At 45.0% G+C, this 18,941-nt stretch overlaps 1 protein-coding gene and 1 long non-coding RNA gene across 3 annotated transcripts in view; one reads left to right on the top strand and one right to left on the bottom strand.

Moving 5' to 3' along the window:
• The first annotated feature begins 2,214 nt into the window (after nt 1–2,214).
• On the top strand, nt 2,215–17,599 carry PLEKHB2 (pleckstrin homology domain containing B2). Of its 2 annotated transcripts, none has more exons than XM_071566098.1 (8): nt 2,215–2,271; nt 5,332–5,379; nt 5,995–6,147; nt 6,886–6,988; nt 7,886–7,925; nt 10,149–10,238; nt 11,371–11,485; nt 13,550–17,599. In XM_071566098.1, exons 2-8 carry the CDS (start codon nt 5,343–5,345, stop codon nt 13,684–13,686), a joined length of 675 nt encoding a protein of 224 aa, XP_071422199.1. In that variant the 5' UTR covers nt 2,215–2,271; nt 5,332–5,342; the 3' UTR covers nt 13,687–17,599. The 2 variants fall into 2 exon arrangements, with proteins under 2 accessions (XP_071422199.1, XP_071422200.1); XM_071566099.1 differs by lacking the exon at nt 2,215–2,271 and adding an exon at nt 5,039–5,246.
• LOC139676786 (uncharacterized) overlaps nt 7,612–18,941 on the bottom strand; it is a 231,571-nt gene continuing 220,241 nt past the window's right edge. Inside the window, exon 7 of the long non-coding RNA XR_011698732.1 lies at nt 7,612–7,690. This is a non-coding gene — a long non-coding RNA (uncharacterized lncRNA). The remainder of the gene's footprint in view (nt 7,691–18,941) is intronic.

Here is an 18,941-nt window from a genome sequence, read left to right as displayed (position 1 = left end):
AAGTTTCAGCTATGAAGACCCTCAAATGACTGTGGGAATTCAAATGCCTATGTCAAAATTTAGCATGTATTGAAGAGATGTGTTATGCCAGCTGCATTATGACAAAGATTTAGAAGTCACCATCTGGCTCAAGTATTCCAAATACATTTTTCCAACTAAAAATTTCTAAGGCATTTATAAATTGAATTTACCAACTGAATTTTAACTGGTATGTTATAACTACAACAGGTAAGTTGAACTTTCAGCATTGGTTCTTTGATTCAGGACTAGAACAGGAATTAAAAAAGGAGCTTGGTAACTGTGAAACATTCCAAACATATTTGTGAGGGAGGGATTAACCTTACACCATGCTTTGGTCGTCACCAAACTGAAGGTGCAGTTATGAATACACTGAAAATTTGAACAAAAGCCTTCACTTCCCCACTTCACCAGCAAACAACTTGAAAAGAAAGGCCCCAGTTTTAACAGTATTCATCTAAATATTCCAGTTCTTTTGCTCAGGGTACTAGGACTCAGGCCTTCAGCTCTGCAAGCACAGCTAATTAGAAACTCCCTGATCAAAGTTTCCTCAGCAAATGCAGAACCCAAGATGTTTAACTGAAAAGATCCCAGAATTTAATGCAATGATAACCCTAAGACATGTTTGTGTGGCTTTCCAGCATATGCTTGAGTTTCTGGCAGGCTGAATCTTTGGTGTTTCCTGATCTGTGCCTCTGTCCTGCACCCTCAGATGGGACCTGTATGGTCAGAACTTCCATGGCAACAGCCCCAAGGCTGGGTGCACAGCCCTAACTGAGAATCCAAGGCTGGAATAGTACAGGGCATGGCCCCAAACAGCTACTACACAAAATCACTTGCTCAAGGAGGGAATTCATTCAGGAAACACCACAGTTTCTTGGAGAATTTTAAAATAGTTTTAAACCTAATCTGAAGACATACCAAAAAGGCATCAATTCCCACTTGCTGCTCACTCAGGATGGGATCTGCTGAGATTCCCAAATCCTCAAGAGGAGTATTTTTCGCTTCAGAGGAAACTGCTCCCTCCCCCGGTGTAAAGGTTGTCTTGCCTTCCACCTCCAACCCAACATCTCCATGTTCCTGAAAACACTTTTTCAGCAATGAAAGGTGACAGTTTTAGCCTTAGAGAAAGGACTCCTCCATAAACAGAACCTGATCTACACAAATCTCATTTACTGCTGGTTTCTGAAACCTGCCGTTCTGTTCACAGAGAGATGATCTCTCTTTAGCCCTCCTGTTCTGCCTTCACTGCTTTTATGGTCCTTCAAAGATGCATCAAAGCAAAGGTTCCCCTACAGCCCTGAAATAGTGTCACAGGCTTTCTATGCAATTTCTAGGCAGAACTGCTGCTGTGCTCGAGAAGAGATAATAGATGGGTAGGAGGAAGTTGAGGAGCTTGTTGACAGATTAAGTGAAACTGTAACAATGATGAATATTGTTTCTGTATTATTATCCAGTCTTTAAACAAAGAGCTGGTTAAAGCAAACAAATTAATGATTTTTTCTTTTTACTTAGTGTCATTATAGGAACACTATTCCCTCCTGTACTACCAGGATGAGGCTGTGGAACGTTCTAATAGGAAGTTCCATCATCCAGGGGAAGTATTACATCTCCGTAAGAAGTTTGTCTCATTTTAGACAGTAATTCTTGTCATATTATATTTTGGGTTAGAAGTGGAAGCACGATTTGAATAGTGAAGGTTTGTAAGTAGTGACACAGCGCATTCCCCGCCGGTGAGGCTGAGCAGGGTGCGGGCAGCGCTGACCCAACAGGATGGATCTGTCCAGCATGGCCCGGCCGCGGTTTGGCTGCTTTATGTAAGAGGTCACCGCGGGCCCTTCCCGGCCTCCGGTACCTGCGCCACTGCCCCAACAGAGCCACTGCCGCTCTCTGTTGCGGCTCCATGGCCTGAGATCACGAGATGTCGCAGAAAACAAAGCCTGAGCGCCTTAGTGCGGCGGGGCCGACACTGTGACCTGGGCAGGAGGAGATGCGTGTGAACCGCCGGGAAACGGGGAAGGGCATTATCGGGAACTGGGTCAGTGTCCCGCGGGACCCGCGCCCTGCCCGGTGGCTCCGCGCGGGTCCGTGTCCATTCGCGCTCCCGTTCCCATTCCCGTGTCCGTTCCCGCTCCCGCTCCCGCTCCTGCCCGGGCGATGCCGCAGGCCCGGGCGCAGCCGGGTCCGAGCGGGCTGTGACGTCAGGAGGGGCTGGCGCTGCCCGGGGCGGAGCGGGGCCGGTGGCGGCGGCAGGTACGGAGGGAGGGGGCGGCGGGGCCGGGCCAGCCCGGGGGGCGCGGGGGGTGGCACTGCCCGGGCACTGCCCCAGGGCTGGGGGGGTCAGCGCGGCCCGAGCCCAGCGGAGGTCAGCGCGGTCGGGAGCGGCGCCGGGCAGCGCGGCCGGGCCCGGCTGTCGGGAGCGGGGAGGGCGAGACGCGGCTCTGGGGGCGGCCCGGGCAGGCCAGTAGGGGACGGAGCGGAGCCGCCGCTGTGCCCTGGCTGGGCAGAGCTGCGAGCAAGCGGCCGCAGCCCCGGCGGGCCCGGGGACTGTCGGTGCGGCTGTTCCCGGTGGGACCGGGCCCCGGGCGCTGTCGGTGCGGCTGTCCCGGGTAGGACCGGGCACTGTCCCCGGTGGGACCGGGCCCCGGGGGCTGTCTGTGCGGCTGTTCCCGGTGGGACCGGGCCCTGCCCCGCTGCCGCACGGGCAGGGCTCAGCGGAGCCGCAGCCCCGGCAGCGGCTCGGGAAGCACAGAGAGCTCCCGGGAAAGGCCTGCGCGCGGCGGGGGCAGAGCCAGGTTGCTCTAAAAATAGAAAACTTGCTCAGTGTAAAGGGGGAGGAAGGGGGCGGGTCACGTTTGAACGTTCCTCTCAGATTCGTGTACTCCACCTGAGGTCTTGGGAATAGAGTCACAGTGACCTGGCTGTGGGCACCGCTGGGCAGCGCGGCCCAGCTCCACAGCCGGGGCTGTGTGGCTGAATCCTTTCCATCTACACGGGTTGCAGGATCGATCCATTGCTAATTCAGTTGCATTAATCAGAACTGCTCTAGTGATTACAAGCTGCAGGAAGAAACAATTTGTTTTCAAGTTTGTTTTTCCTACCAGCCAACTGGGTTTGAGAACAAGAAGGAAACTGGAACAGACTTGGCTATTCTACATTATATTCTGTTCAGAAAACTGCTGTTCAGGGAAAACTGCTGTTCAGGGACCAGGAAGGAATAGTCCCACCCTTTTGCTGCGTTTATTCTTGAGTTCAGTTTACAGTGCTACTACTTTTAGATTTCAGTCACCAAGGCGGTTTTATTGAGGTTGGTGATAAACTGATCTATCTTTGGTTAAATCCCATTTTTCATTTTGGTGGCATTGAGCTAGTTTAGCAAGCATATACTACTCAGATGCATCTGATCTTGTCAGGGTAGCTTTCAGCTCTGCAAATACACTTTTAAACATCCTGTGGGTGGATTGTGAATACTGTATAGGACTTCAAATGAGCCTTTGTGCTTAAAAAGGACCAGAGAAGAATATCTAATTGTTTTTGCACCTCCTACTTTAAGTGCTGACAGATTGTTCTGTGTGATTCTTGCTCTCTATCCAGAGCTGAAGTTTTGGGCACTTAAATTCTATGTTGGGGAAAGGTAGTTGTTGCATCTGAGGTCACACACAGGGTGCTGTACAGCTGCTGAAGCCTCATGTGCTGTTGTAGCCCAGGATAACTCTGAGACATTCTGCAATGTGAGACTTTGGGAGCCGTTCTGTAATCACATACTGGAGTGCTGGGAGAGGGAAACTCAGATCCTTTGTACTGTTTTGTTACCTTAGGAGAGTAAATTGGCCTCTGTTTCTGAAGCTCACTCTCTGTACAGGTGACAAGAGCCTGCTTAGACCCCAGAGCAGGACTGGGTGACCACGATTAAAGCAGGACAGGAGTCTGACACTCCCTTTCAGTGGGCTGTCAGCTAATGTTTGTTTTCCCAGTGAGCTGGTACAAAAGCCAAGAGCAAGGGGTTTATCCTGGAGTTTAAACTTTGCCTACAGGTGGTTCTCACCATCACACCCAAGCCTGTGCTGGATGTGGCATTCCTTAAATATGAAATCCTGATAGCTGTAATCTTGTGTGCTGCAGTATTGCCCAGTACTCTGAAGAGGACATGTCTACAAGTAATATCCAATAGATGGCATATGTACATCTGTTGGAAAATAATCAGATGCTTATTAATTTTATATTTTATTAGAATATTACTAAACTCTCTTCTTATTCTCCTTCCTCCTTTGCTTAAACACATTCCTTGTCTGGGAGGAGCTCTCCTATCTATCAAATCTACTATGCCACCTTCCACCTCTGTCCCCCTTTACTCTGCTACAAGTAGAATGTTATCTGGTAGGTTTAGGTATCTGTCTCATGTTGGCTTACTGGCCCCACAATGATTTCTCAAGGCAGCCTTCTCAAGGGAGGCTTAAAATGCTTCTGTTCATGCTTTTCTAGTTCAGTTGCACCCAGATAGTCAAGTTTTTATTAATCCATTTTAAAACAATAATCAGAATGCCATTAGGCTATAAAATAAAAACTCATTTTCCAAGATATCCAATGCTTGATCTCTTTTTTCAGCATGTTCATAAACCAGAGTGTAGTTGCCAAGTGCTTAATGTCACATGTGGTAACTTGAATTTAATGCATAGTTCTTGCCATCCTATTTTAAGCTTCATTTGAAAGCTGAGGAGAAATGAGAATCTTACTTTATGGGCTTAACTTTTACTTATTTTAATTCTTCTTGGAGGGAGCTAGAGATGATTTGAAAGAAATGCAAGTAATACAAACAGCTTTCTCCTTCCTGTTCAAGATTAAACTGTGTCAGCTTTTGTTTTGGCTGAACTTTGAGCCAGTGAATGAAAAACACAGAAGAGGAAGTACAGAGAAAGAGAGGTGGAGTAGAAGTGAGGGTGCTTAGTAACTTGAGACTACAGGAAGTACACGTATGTGGAGAGAAGCTCTGAAAGGAACTGGTGGTGAGTCAGGAAGCAGTCACTCCAGTCTGTCTCTTCCCCATTTTCTAAGAGCAGTAGCTCTAAGTGCGTTTTGCAGTTAAAGGGGTCTCTGACTGCCCCACTGGATGGCTACACTTGCATGTTTGTTAAGTCCCAGGATACTGGCTGTGCCTCACTGCGTGTCTTCAGCTGAGATCCACCGTGTCTGTCTGCAATGTGAGCTGGGTACATGCAGTAAAATAGATGGTACTGAGATGCCTCTTTCTAATGCATTATTGTGAAATTCTGGAAACTGCATTTCTCCCCCTCACTTTCCTCTTCTGTCTGCCAGATTAAGCAACAATGGCATTTGTGAAGAGCGGATGGCTGCTCCGGCAAAGTAAGTTGTGGGTCTTTCTCCTCCTCTTCTCCCCACTGTGACTTCTTCAGAAAACATCAGAGCAACTTAGTAATTCCCAGGTTTTGCTAAAACAAGCCTCCAGTTCTGTGGGGCTTTTTTTGTTTGTGGTTTGGTTTTGTGTTTTTCCTACTTCTAGGACACGTCCCAGAATGACCTGTCATGATGGCATTCCCATGTGGCCTTTGGGTACACAAGTGGGAAACAGGATATACCATATCTGAGATGTCTGACTGGCATTCAGCTCCAGATGCTGCTCTGTAATTAGTGCTGTATAAGTGGAGACTTGGAAACTTTACCTGAGAGCCTAACTTAATGTCTTCAATTAGATATGCCCTCTGCTTGTTCCTGCAGCATCAGAACTCGAGCATCAGGTTATGCACTTAAAATAAACTCAGTTTTCCTTTAAATCCTAACAAAAAGATGGAAGCCAATTCTGTAATGTTCCCAAGTGGGGATGTTGTAGTACAGAATTTTGCTTGGCACTTTGCAATGTCTGGGGCAACTGTGAAGGATTTCTTGGTTTATTTTTGGTTAACTCTAGGACAAAAATACTTCCCAATATGTGCTCTCCAAAGTGCCTGTCTGATTTTTAAGGTACTATTTTACGGCGCTGGAAGAAGAACTGGTTTGACCTGTGGTCTGATGGCCGTTTAATATTCTACGATGACCAAAATCGCCATGATCTAGAAGATAAAATCCACATGCGAATCCACTGCATCAACCTCAGAGTGGGGAATGAATGTCGAGGTAATAACAAAACCTTCAAGATTTGTGTGTCCAGAGGATCTTTAGAGTTTGGTGCCTGCCCAGCACACCATTCACAGAACTACTGCAGAAATAAACACGTCCAAGAACTGTGGAACTTTGTTGTTCTTGAATCCCCCCACACCCCGCTAAAATCCCACAGCCCCACCAACTGATAAATTCCTTTACAGACACCCAGGGTGTGGTATCACCACCTGGTAGGTTAGGTTAGGGTTTGGTACTGCCTTCTAGAACTCAGTCAGGACAGTGTATTGTGCATGCAGGTGAGAATGGGATGTTCACACCAGACTGTGTGTCTGATTATAGAGTGTTCCTGGCGTAACCATAGTGCTGGTTGGGGTGAGAGGCAGGAGTAGAAATGGGAAGCCTCAGCAGATTTTTCTCTCAAATTCACTTTTAACATTTGTTAGTACTCCCCTTGATGCTGACACAAGGGAAGGCTACAAGGGCTGGAGAGAACTTTTTGCTAAGTATGGATGGGTTGTGCTGTAAGACACTTGCATTTCTTAGGAAATATGCTTGGAGCTGCTCTACTTTCAGGACACTCTAAAGAGCAAGAACAGGTTATTTCCTTCTGTAACTTGTTCTGATGTCATGGAAGGCAGCTACAACTGGCCCTAATTTATTTTGTTGTTGGATAAACTGACTCCCTTCTTGTAAATGTGATCGTGAAATTCTTGTTATAGATACTTCATAACTCATCTCTTTTTTCTGACTCAGATTTCCAGCCTCCAGAGGGGAAGCAGAGAGACTGTTTACTGCAGATTGTTTGCCGTGATGGGAAGACAGTCAACCTCTGTGCAGAGAGTGCAGATGACTGCTTGTAAGTCTGCCAGAGAATAATGTTTCTGCTGCCTCTCCCTCCTTTGTCTCTCTTTATCTCTCTCTCTCTAATTATTTTCCTTCCTTCAAACATGTTTTAAGTTTTCAAGCCAGTAAAAGCAGACTTTCAATGACAAAAACTCCATAGCTCTCCCATAAGGAGTTGCCTGGCTCATGCAAACTAACTGCATGTCACTGAGAACACTGAAGGATGAGGAGGAGCAGAAGAATCTGATTAATATGATTAATACAAGACTTGTTAAACAGATTTTTAAAAATTTTTACCATTCTTCAAGAAGTACATGACCCTGCATAGCTCAAGAACATCTCAATCAGTAGCAAAAGGAAGAATACTCCATTATTGTGAACTCTCAGCTGAGCTTGGCTGTGTGGAGTTAGGTAACTTTATCACCACCTTGTTTGCCAAGTTTGTGAGGTGCACTGAGTCTGCACCCAGCCCTGTGGCACAGGAGGATCTGTGTGAGTGTATGTACCTCCTGTTAGACTGCAGTAACAGCATCAAGACCCACACTCTGGTCAGCACAGATGAACTGTTCAGGCATAGAATACTTCCCTGGTGCCTCTCTTCCTATCACCTTACCCTAAGCAAGACTGCATATTTCCTACCTGTTGTGCTTGCAGTGAGGACCTTCAAAACTGCAGCTGTTGTTTCTCATGTTCCTCCTCATTCTTTTTCTCAGATCTGCAAAGAAAGTAATTATTTCTCAGTCTTGGTGTAACACTTTTAGTGTATCATTAGGCTTTAACATGTGCAGTATCTTAAAGTCTGCAGTACCTTTAGTTGATAACCTTGCTTGTTTCATAGGCCTTAAACAAAAAGGTGGCATTAATTTTTATTACTATTCAACTAACCAATGTTTTGGGGTTTTTTTTGCAGGGCATGGAAAATTGCTCTCCAGGATGCCAGAACAAACACTGTGAGTGTCCTACCTAGACTTTATAGTGATAGAGAAGCAGCACATCCATGTGTGGTCCAGCAGTTTACTTTTGAAATCATGTTCCATCTTTTTCTGCTAGAGAAAAACAGGGGCATGATGGCAAGGCTTGTGGGTGGGGAACAGAATGATCCTTTGGACCACAAGCACACCACTCTTGCAGCTAAGTCCAGGCAAATATGCTGGGTGGAAATGAGTGATTTCAGGGAATGATTTCTCTGGGTGGAAGTGAATGTGTGGGAAGCTGCTCTGTAAGCAAAGTTGGCACCAGGGCTATGGGCAACAAGTAAGTCTTCTGCAGCCAGTAAAAATGCACTTTCCACTCCTGGTGTTAGTTGCCTCCCAGGTGGGTGCAGTGCTAAGGAATGGTCAGTGCACAGTAGCTGTTTGTTAATATGGATCCACCAAACCCTGGGATGCTTCTTGGCAGAGACCAGGGGAGGAGCCAGAGATGCTTGGAGGGGAGTGCAGCTGTGCTGAGGAGGATGTATTACCCCTGCACTGGTGTGCTAGCTGTGGAGAGGATCAGAAATAGTAAAAAACTTTCTGTGAGTCTTCTAGAGAACTGTACCTTTGGGCAACCACATCCATCCACCTGTGGGTATTGCTAATTTGTTTTTTGTCTAGACTGCCTTCCAGAGGACTCTGCAGCACTGCCTTTCCTTGAATGGCTAGACTGAACCAACCCAAGGTGTTTGTGTTTCAGGGGAAACGCTTGGGTTTGTGGAAGCTTGTCTGTTTTTGATGGGTCACATTAGCATTGCCACTGTACTGGGGCATCTGTCAGATGGATGGATGTGGTTGCCCAAAGGTACAGTTCAGAGTTGTGGGTACCGAAAGCAAACACTTGTCATGGCAAAACTGCCCCAGACACAATTGCCTCTGACTGCAGCCATGCTACACTGCCTGTGGCCTTAAATGAGGGGTGAAGGATTTGTCCTCACACAGAGGGCATAACACTCATAGTCTGTCCACTCTAGTTTGAGGGTGTGTGGAACAGTGACTCCTGGCTTCAGGAGTTAGGAGCTGCTGTTTCCATGCCTCTGACACAGCTGCCAGCCCTGCTAGATGGCTGAGAATTGGTAGTTCCAAGGTAGACCTCTGCTACTAAAAGCAGGGCAGGGAGCTCGCTGCACAAGAACTATCATAAATTAGCACTTTTCAAAGCTATTAAAGGTCTCCAGCAAGGACTTGGACTAACCAGGTAACTGGGTTTGAGTCCATCTCTACGTGTCTGACACAGCTTTCAAATATTCCAAGCATCCAGCAGTGCCTCCGAACTTGACTGGAATAGCAGAGTGACCTCAGCTTTGAGAACTGTGTCATTTACAGGTGTTTGCAGTCTTGTGCATACACCTGTGCAGAGCTCCCTGGGGCAGGACTCACTGCTGAGATGTGAGCAGATTTCTCACTGACGGAAATACCACCTCATATAGTATTTTGACAGTGTGTTTCAAGCAATCCTTAAAATCTCCACCAGGAGTTTGACCTGGGATCTAACCATAGTATGCTCTCAAATGCCTTTCATTAGTCCAAGTACAAAACACAAGAGAAAATGACCGCTGAGCTATGGAAGCACTCACTTGTGAATTAAAGAAAGGAAGCTGGGTTTTGTCTTGGGAAAGGGCACTAAGAGCATCACTGTAGATTTCAGATATTAGGGGCAAGAATACAAGGGTACTGTAAGAATCCTAATTATCTTTCAGAGCTCCTAGATAGGTTCAAGTTAAATTATCACCCTTGCTTCAGGTGCCACTTTTGGCTGCTGCATTTGCTTCCTTTATCTGCTCTTGAAGAACTTGGTGATACCACTCTGGGGTGCCAGGAAGCAGCCAGCTTAGTTGTGAAGGCTTATTTATCTGAAAACAGAGGATGAACAAGGGGCAATTTCTAAATCTGAGACTGTGAAATGATGGAGGGAACCAGTGTACTTGCATGTATACATGTGCATATGTGTGTGCACACAGAGGAGAAACGTTATGGCTCTACTTCCTGTGGTTGATCAGGCATTTGTATTCTCCCAGGTCTGTTCTCCAAATACTTTCTTTTTACAGCCTTTTTAAGGAACTCACTGCTTTCTTAACATGCAGGATGGCTAAAGGTTACTTTTTCTTTGGGATCATTAAGTTTTAGTCCTTGCACTACTCCAGCTGGCTGGCTGGCTGTAGGAACAGGTGATAACTGCTGTCTTCCTGTGGTGTTTAGGGCTACGTGGGATCTGATGTGATGTATGATGAGACAGCCATTTCCTCAGCCCCTCCTCCCTACACAGCTTATGCCACACCATCCCCTGAGGTAAGAGTTGCAGTCAGGAACATTGAAATGAGTGAGGCAGCAGAAGCAGCCTCCTCCCAGCACTCAGACTGTACACACAAAGTGCTGCGTTGTAGTGTCATATCCAGCTTTAAAGCTTGTACAGCAGCAGAGAGTGAGGCACTAAATACCTATTGTCACTCTTATTTGAGATGGATTTCCTTTGAAAGGGGCAAGGCAGATTTGTTTGGGAGGTGTATGAAGGGATAGCTGCTCAGTGAACTTGGAAAATAAACCTTCCTGGAGACAGGGTAGAATTTATTTGGCTCATCTTGAAAGATATTGGCCATGCAGCTTCTGACATAAGGAGGTGTGACTACTACACTTCCACTTTATGTAAGCACTGGAAGGATATTAGCTCAGGAGATTTAAAAATAGGATGTAATGACTGGAGCTGGCACTTGTAACACATAAGAATTCTGTTGTATCGAAGATGCCATAGCAACAAAGTAACTCCAGTCCCTGAATACACAGTTCTTTTGCAGTGAAGGAGCAGCCCTGGGGCCAAATCAATATACGTTGGAGTTTTCTGGATGTTCTGACTGATGTGCAGTAATGTGTGAAGGGATTGTCTGGAGTGTTGCTTGTTGCACTGTAGGTGCTTTGCTCCAGCCCCTTGCTGTTAGTTGTTAAGAACTAGATGTGCTGGAAGCCTCTTCTGTGGGTCTCCCCTTTTAGAGAACAAAATTGCTTTCAAAACATATGGCTACAGAGTATTTGTCCTAAACCTGGCATTTACTTGTATTGTGCTAGAGCAAGGTTGATTGGAGTTTCTTGGGATCAGCTGCTGCCTTCCTGGCTCTTCCAAGCAGCTCTCTGGAGCCCTTGTTGGGCAGAGAGGGGAAGCTGTTAAGGCTGCTGTGGCTCTGCCTGATGATCCAGGCCCTGCTTCTGCCATTCCCTATCCAGGAAGAGTGAATGCTGATTAGAAGCACTTGTTTTTTTCAAGCAGCTGTTCTGAATCTTTTTCAGGAAGTAGACAGGCTATATCATACAAACTGGATATTTTAGTGAAACTCTTACCTACGTTAGAAAGGAAGATGAATTGAGCAATGTGCTTAATTGGCCACACAGCAAAGAACACTTGTGTAATGGACATGTTTAATCCCACCAGGTTTATGGCTATGGCTACGACCACTACAATGGTGCATATCCCCCCGCGGGGCCTCAGATCTTCTATGCCTCCAATGGACAAGCCTATGCTGTTCCCTATCAGTATCCATACCAAGGTAATGGCTGTCAGCCACATCCTTCACCTTCCCTTGGAAGCTGTTTGAATCAGTCTTTTTGGCTTTATTAATCACCATCCCTTACCAGCCACCATTCCTGCACAGCAGAGGGATACAGAGGACACATGAACTTGTAACTGGAACCAAGCTCCCTCAACCCCTTTCACAACATAGAGACTGCAGTGAAATTGGTATTAAGGAATTTAACCTTCCCTGTGTGATTGCAACACAGTTAAATTACTTCATAAACTCTTTTTGAAGCCCATAGAACTTTCTAACTGCAGTATGTTTTCTAAGGAAAGGTACAAGAGCTAGAGTGATTCAGTATTCCATACTGAGCATTGATGGAGCTTTTCATTCATTTGTTGCTCTTACACCTAACTTCATTATTTAAATGCAAATTTCAAAGGTAAATCCATTCCCAAAGCAAGGTTGTAGCTGGTTCCTTCCCCACGTGCTGGAATTGCTATAAGGCAGCATTTCAGCCATGTGAAATCTTCTGCTCCTCCATTCAGGTTTGTTGTGTAGCTTTCAATGCCAGTAACAGAGGGAGGAAAGAGAGTAAAATTGTAAGGTGTGCTTTTAATCGTAGTCACCTTAATTTGGGGTTAGTTTTGCATGGAGAGCCCCAGTTCTATAGAATGTGGACTCTAAATAGCATGGGTAATGTAAATGAGCAGATTTAACTTACTATGATTATGATCTGGCTCTGCAAACAAGAATATCTATTGAGACTTTTTTCAGTTTTGAGGCAGATTTTGTTTTCCATTTGATATTTGTCAGGTTATTTCACTTGTGTTTTCCACTTTTTATTATGAGGGAGGTGCTTCAGCATAAAGCTTTTAAAGTTTTCTTATTCTCAGTTAAGTCCTAAGACACAGATCATATATAGGCAAACACAGAGGAAGGTGGGTTCTCTTGGTTCTCTGCAGCTGGAAAGCAGCAGCTTATTGAAAGCCCCAGGAACTGTTTTTAATAACTTCCAGCTGGCCTTGTAAATCAAACCTCAGAAACCTGTATGATAACAATGCAGCATCAAACAGGGCCTCTCCTGAACAGTTTGCAAGTCCACAGTGTTAAAGATACTAGTTATAGTTGGGCATAGTAATTAAGGCTCCATGTTTTCCTTCACTAGGGTCAGTGCAACTCAGTCTTAGGGTTCTGGTTCACCCCAGCAACCAACTTAACCCCTGTACTTTGGGTTCCATTGCTCATTCTCTGAAGTGACAAACTCCTTCTCATGAGGTTCCCAGTCATGCATCATTGAGAGTCTAAAAATCTTTTCCAGTTGTACTACTTGGATTCTTTCACAATTTGTTAAAAAGAAACACTGTGAGATCTTAATGAATATTTAATCTTCCTGAAATGTCTGGAAGGGAAAGCAGAACTGTTACATTTGTTTTGTAGGTAGGAGCTAAGTCAGAAAACATGACAGGTGGAGCTTGTACAAGTCTGTTGCAGATCAAGGGTCAATTGGTGGTTTGTTGAGTCTTAGGTTAATTCCTTACTATCAGGTCAGTCTTCATCTGAAAAGAAATGTAGCAGCTGTCACCACACCACAGATCAGTACAGGATGTGAAGGCTGAATTGAAGCAGTAGGCAGTAAGTAAATAACAGATACACAGTTTCTGACAAACTCCTGGCTGAAGAGCTGTCAAAGATTTCTTTTTCTGGGGCCAGGGAACTACACTATCTGCCTTAACTTCCGGGCTAAATCAATTTTTAGACACATTTCTTCCATTAAATCCACTAAGTGTTTGATAGGATGATACAAGTAATTCATAAGTTCTTTGCAGAACAGTGTTCAGTTTTACATTTGTGTTGCATTTTCCTCACAGATACTAAGCTCTTACAAGGCTAGAAGTGTTGCTGGGCCTCTGGATTTATTTAATTGATGTGAAGGCTGAATCCAAAGCAGAAATGGATTCTACCCTTCTAGTGTCATCTCTTTAGTCTTCAGTCAAAGAAGAGGGTGAAAGAAAGGGCCTGTTTTGAAATTGCAGTGCAAGGTATTTAATGGACACATTTCTTTTGCTCTCCTCCTAACAATCCCTTATTTCCTAGGACCTTATGGCCAACCCCCTGCAAACCACGTCATCATTCGAGAGCGTTACCGTGACAGTGATGGAGATCTTGCTCTGGGAATGCTTGCTGGAGCAGCAACTGGAATGGCTCTGGGATCATTGTTCTGGGTCTTCTAGATTACCCGTTCCTTATCTCTGTAGTTCCAAAAACCTTTATTGTGTGCAATAACATATTGGCAATGTTGTTTACTGTTAAACTTTAAGAAATGCAATAGTTATTTTTCAGTAGTGACATCCTAATAACTGATTCTTAACTGTCTTAATGAGAGTTTAAAGGCACCGTTTAGTTAAGTGGGTGGAGATGGCACGTACTGCTCTTGAATTCTGATCTTTGAAGTTACAAGGATCGATATGAGCACCAATGTCACAAGGTAGCAGTCACCTGCTTTATGAACAGACTGTTACACCATAGAAAAAAGGTTTTTTGGGGGGATCTAAGATCTGGTCCAAATAAGAGTTTTACAGGAGCCCTGCATTAGTATATATGTATTACTGGCTTCTTCGAAACATTCCCTGGACAAACATACAGCTCAGCAGAAACTCCTTGGCATTAGATAGGCTGCTATTCTTGAGAATGTTTTTGTATTCAGACTTGCCTGCAGATGTTAGTGTGTTTTCTTAGGTGGAGTCCTGTACCCGCCTCTCGACCAGCCAGGTGAGGTTGTCTTTGAGAACACATAAGCAAACTGCTAGGAAGTGGCAGCTCTCCTCAGTTCTTTTATTCTCCCAGAAATGTGAATGGCCAGTGGCAAGGAAGACCAGTGCTTGTTGCCTGAATCACTCTTCTCTGGTCAGATGGAAGTAACAGATCTTTACTTTGCAAGTGGTCTTCCTTGGCTGTAGAGCAGTCGCCTCAGCACCAGCAGCATTGCTGAGGAAAAGGCCATTGTCCAGTGTCTCTGCTCGTTACTGCCATCACTCTGCAGAGTCTGCAGGAGGAGAACTAACATGAGCAACCCTTGCCCTGTTGTGGCTGCCAGCCCCTCTGCAGGCAGGAACAGTCAGGAGGGGAGAGACAAGCAGCACAAGTGTACCTTGTACACAGGCACTTTGATATCAGCTGCCTTGCCAGGCCTGGCATGGGGGAGGGTCTGCCTTTGTAGCTGCCAAGGTTTCCTGAACCAGGTTTCTTATTTGCAACTAGTTTTGAGCATAGGTGAGCCCGGGTTTGTTCTATGTACACTGACCCCTCACATTCAGCAGGTCTCCTCTCCCCTTCATGACTTGTTGAGGAAAACACTCCAAGGAGCCTGGCTGGCTTTGTTAGTATGCCTGGTTCCTTCACACAGTGTGCCCCTGCTGTGCTATGGACTTCACCTGGAGTGCAGCTGGTTGTGTGTTGTGTGGCCTGTTACCTGTCCTGTTATAATCCATGCTGAGCTGTGCTTGGCAGGGGAAAGAAAGTGCTGAAGGAATGCACAGGCTTTCTTATTCAGGTGAAAGAGGCAGGGTGCCTAAGTTGAGTTCTTACAGTAAGAGGACTTATTTTTATACTTCCGCTTTCAGCTTTCTGTATTCATGTTGTTTTAATGTTAAGTCTTTCTTATGCTTTGAGTCAGAAGTAGGTTAATTTCCTTATGGTTCACAAGGTTTTAGGTATGTCAGGAAAGATGAAAACAGATGAGAACTTGCACCTTTATAAATTTGGATCAAGTCCCAGCCTTTTCCATTTCATCCTAAAGCTCTCTGGGCCCTGTCCTACCTATGTAAGCAACAGAGGTCTTGGACAGGGGTTTGGGTAGCAGCAAGGGCAAGCACTAAGCTTTCATGACTCTTAGGACCAACTCAACCAACTGGAATCGCTGGAAGTAAACACACAGATGTAATCTTGGCTGCACTACTACGTGAGCCAAATCCAGGGAATGTAAACTGCTTTCAAGAGACTTTGGCTCAACACCAATGTGCATGCATGTCCTTTCACAGGTTAATACAAGCTGCACTTGTTCTTCTGAAAGGACTTGCTGGAGATGCAAAAGAGGACTAAAGTACAAGTTTCCTTTTGCTGGTCTAAACCCAAAGAAATTGGGGTACAATTACTGAAGGTCTCTTAGAGGCCTGGTACCCTTGAGGTCAGAAAGGGATGGTGCCTGTCTGGAATGTCTGTGAACAAATGTCTACCCTTTTTAAGCCTTGAGGTAATGCTGAAGTTGATTATAAGCCTACAGTGCTGTTTGGTTTGCACTTTGCAATATAATGAGCTCTGCAAAATCCCTCTCCATCTCCTTTTCTCCCTGTGTGGTTCTTAGCTTATAAGGAGTAGAGGAGAATAAAACAATTGAACATCATGGGATTTTTTTTTTAATTTCATGATGATTGGGAAGGGGTAACACAAACTTAATAATTTTGGGGGTTTTGGTGTTTTCTCAAGAGCTGATGATCACAGCATGTCTCTTGTGCTTTCAGGAGAATAACTGTCTGTCCCCAGTTTCTTCAAGGGAAGTATATAAAATAAAGACTGTTGATTGCAAAACATTCCTGGTTTGAATTCAAAGCAAAAAATGATCTTTTTGAAAGTTCAAATTGAAGTAATTCTCTACTAAAAAAATCTTACCCCTTCTTAATGGAAAAACACATTACAAATTGAAGCCAAAGAATCTAGTTCCACCTTGGAAAAAAAAGGCTGCTTTTATACAAAAATCGTGAGCTACTTTTCCATCTTGGCATCTTAGGCCTTTAGAAGCTGGAAAGCAAATGTACAAAACTGCACTAGAGCATAAATTTGAGATCACAGTTACCTAAATGCAGGTGCTTGTAGCCTTTCTGATCTCACTGCAGAAACAGAAGTGACAATGTCCTGGTGCACAAAGGAGCAGCACAGGGACTCAGACTCGCTTCCTGAAGACATGGCCATGTCTGCTGTTGCTCAGGAGCAGCGTGGAGGTTTGGTCAGATCTGGAATAATGTCTGGCTGGATACACAGTCGTGACTCCATAGCCTTTCTTAGCCCAGTGTTTTATGTGTCTGCAGTTGGTGTGGATGGTGGTGTGAGCTGAAGGAGCAGGGGCAGAGGGGATTCGGGGCTCGGGGGGACTGCCATACCAGGTTCTGCAGACAGGTGGTACCACAGTAATGGGAAGAGGCAGCAGGGACGGCAAGATTATTTTCAAAGAATATTGAAATGATATTGGTTGTTTCTGAATGGTGCTATTCATGACTTTGTAATTCCAGTTATACCTGCATAGTACCCAAGCACAAGCTTTCCTACCTGGGGCCCAGTACTTGACCCCCCTAAAGCTATGGGAGGTCCACAGCTACTACAGTACCACTGTTCTTGTGCAGTGTACACTGTCTGGTAAGGATAAATCTGTTGTACAGCAGTGACAGCCCATTCAGGGTTCAGTGCCAGTGCTTAACAAAGGTCACAAGTCCACACGTTCATCTGTGACTTGTTAGTTTTGGGCTTTCAGTAATGGCCAGCTGGACAAAGCCAGGCTTCCCAATAGGGGTGTGGGAATGCTCAGCCTTAAAAGTCTGACCACACTAAAGAGGTGAACCAGGCCCCCCTCCCAAATTCTTATTACATGCGGAAACATAGCTATTGGCTTCTGTTGCATGAACTTGGGGGGCTGGAGAGCCAGCCTCTTCCAGTGAGTGGGTAAAGGCTTATGGGAGGGGGGAGTGGGGAGCATTTCTGTAGAGAGCAACTGCACTGACTTCTAGCAAAGACATCTTTCCCAGTGCTGAAGTGCATTCCAAGCTGTGTCTAGGTGAAGTGACCCTGAATGTCATCCAGCACTGGCTTTGTTTTGTTTGTTTTTCAGTGAAGATTCAGTAGGTGATGAAACCAGCTAAAAGCAAGTTGAATAGAGGAGAAAATTCATACCCATGTTCCTGAGATGTGTTTGTGGCTTTTCCTCCTTGACATAAGACTAAGATACTTCTTAGTCATGGAGGGCAGCATGCAACAAATGTTTCCCCCAGATCCTTCATGTTCTTCTGCACTCTATCTTTACTGCTGCTTTTACTGTATGTCCTCATTCTCATTATTAATTTATAGCAAAATAGAAATAAAATTCATATCTAAGTGTAATTGTTTTGTCTTCATGTTTACTAGACTTTATCCAACATTTCTCATTTGGTTAGACTAGACAGGTATGTTTTTCAAACATGCAGTCAGCTTTCAGGAGCTTTTCTTGTCAAGGAAGCAGTGCCATGATGAATTCTTGCCCCTCCAGTCTTTCCTAAGCAATTACAAGGGTGACTTAACTTGGTAGAAAATGAACTAAGACAACGTGGCTGTTGGAATTAGAGCTTGGGCTGATGTACCTCGGTCATCTCAGTTACCATTTAATAAACACGATGTAAAGTCTGTGAAATCAGCAAAGTAACTCTGCACTAGCACCACTATACCAAGATTAGAATTAAGGCCTATTTCTTTTTTAATGGAGTTGAAGGCTTTGACTCAGAAATGCTTAATCTTGGATATATGCAACACTGATCCAGATTTACCATTTGACATTGTGTTATCAGCAGATTTGTATTACTCTAAGCTGCTTGGAGCACAGATGTTGCTCTGGGCAAAATGCTGCTGGTTGCTGTATTAGTATTTCCTGTTAATGAATTGCTTCAGAGCAGTTGGGTACAATCAATAAGTTTGCTTTGACAAACACAATAGATGACCACAACTAGCTCCACCTCCTAAAGGCAGAAAATCTTGCATGTTTGCAGAGAACTATTAGTCAGAAGGACCACAGTACATTTTCTAAACCATTATTCCTGCTTTATGCACATTTTGTTTTTGCTGTTATGGGGTGGTGATTTTTTTAGCCACTAATCTGGGTGAGGAAAGAAAAACTGTTATTTCAACCCATCAACTAATGTAGGAGTATGCACTGCTTTTCTCCCCAGCATGTTGTGTTGACTGTCTGTTTTGTCAGTCCTCAGGTCCATATGATGGATTTAGATTTACTGAGCTAAGCAGCACAGCATGTACACTTAACCCTGCCCACCAGAGCCCACCCATACTGAAACTCTGCACCAGAACAAGTTAGGGAACTAGATCTGCTGTGCAAGGCTTAGGAGCTCCACACTTTCCTGAACTGTCAACAGCTTGAAGAATGGGCTTTGCCTCTGGTTCTGCTTTCCCTTCTCTTGCTGGATTCCCTGTCCTCTTTGTGGTCACTGAATGCAACCACAGTAATTAACTTGGGTTGCATTCCTAGGAGTACCTTTATTTGTCCCTCTTTTCTGTTGCAGTTCTACTACAGTGCATTGCAGTGAGTGTGGAGCACTTGCTGTTCCCTCCATCTCAGCACAGTCCCCCCCACCCCTGTGCTGTGAATCACTAAACACAAACCAGAGCTGGTCACAGCCAGCTGACACCAGTGCACTGGTTTGGAGCCTCTTGAGCCACAGGGCATCTCAGAATCACA

Source organism: Pithys albifrons, chromosome 11, assembly GCF_047495875.1.
Source record: "Pithys albifrons albifrons isolate INPA30051 chromosome 11, PitAlb_v1, whole genome shotgun sequence".
Classification (NCBI taxonomy): domain Eukaryota; kingdom Metazoa; phylum Chordata; class Aves; order Passeriformes; family Thamnophilidae; genus Pithys; species Pithys albifrons.
Note: the sequence above shows the minus strand (reverse complement) of the source record. Positions and strands in the feature narration are given on the sequence as shown.

Excerpts from the sequence above, each read along its gene's own strand:
- PLEKHB2 (XM_071566098.1), top strand. The coding sequence starts at position 5,343 with ATGGCATTTGTGAAGAGCGGATGGCTGCTCCGGCAAA. Across the intron at positions 6,148-6,885 it reads AGTGGGGAATGAATGTCGAG|ATTTCCAGCCTCCAGAGGGG; the intron begins GTAATAACAAAA and ends TTTCTGACTCAG. Across the intron at positions 6,989-7,885 it reads GAGAGTGCAGATGACTGCTT|GGCATGGAAAATTGCTCTCC; the intron begins GTAAGTCTGCCA and ends TTTTTTTTGCAG.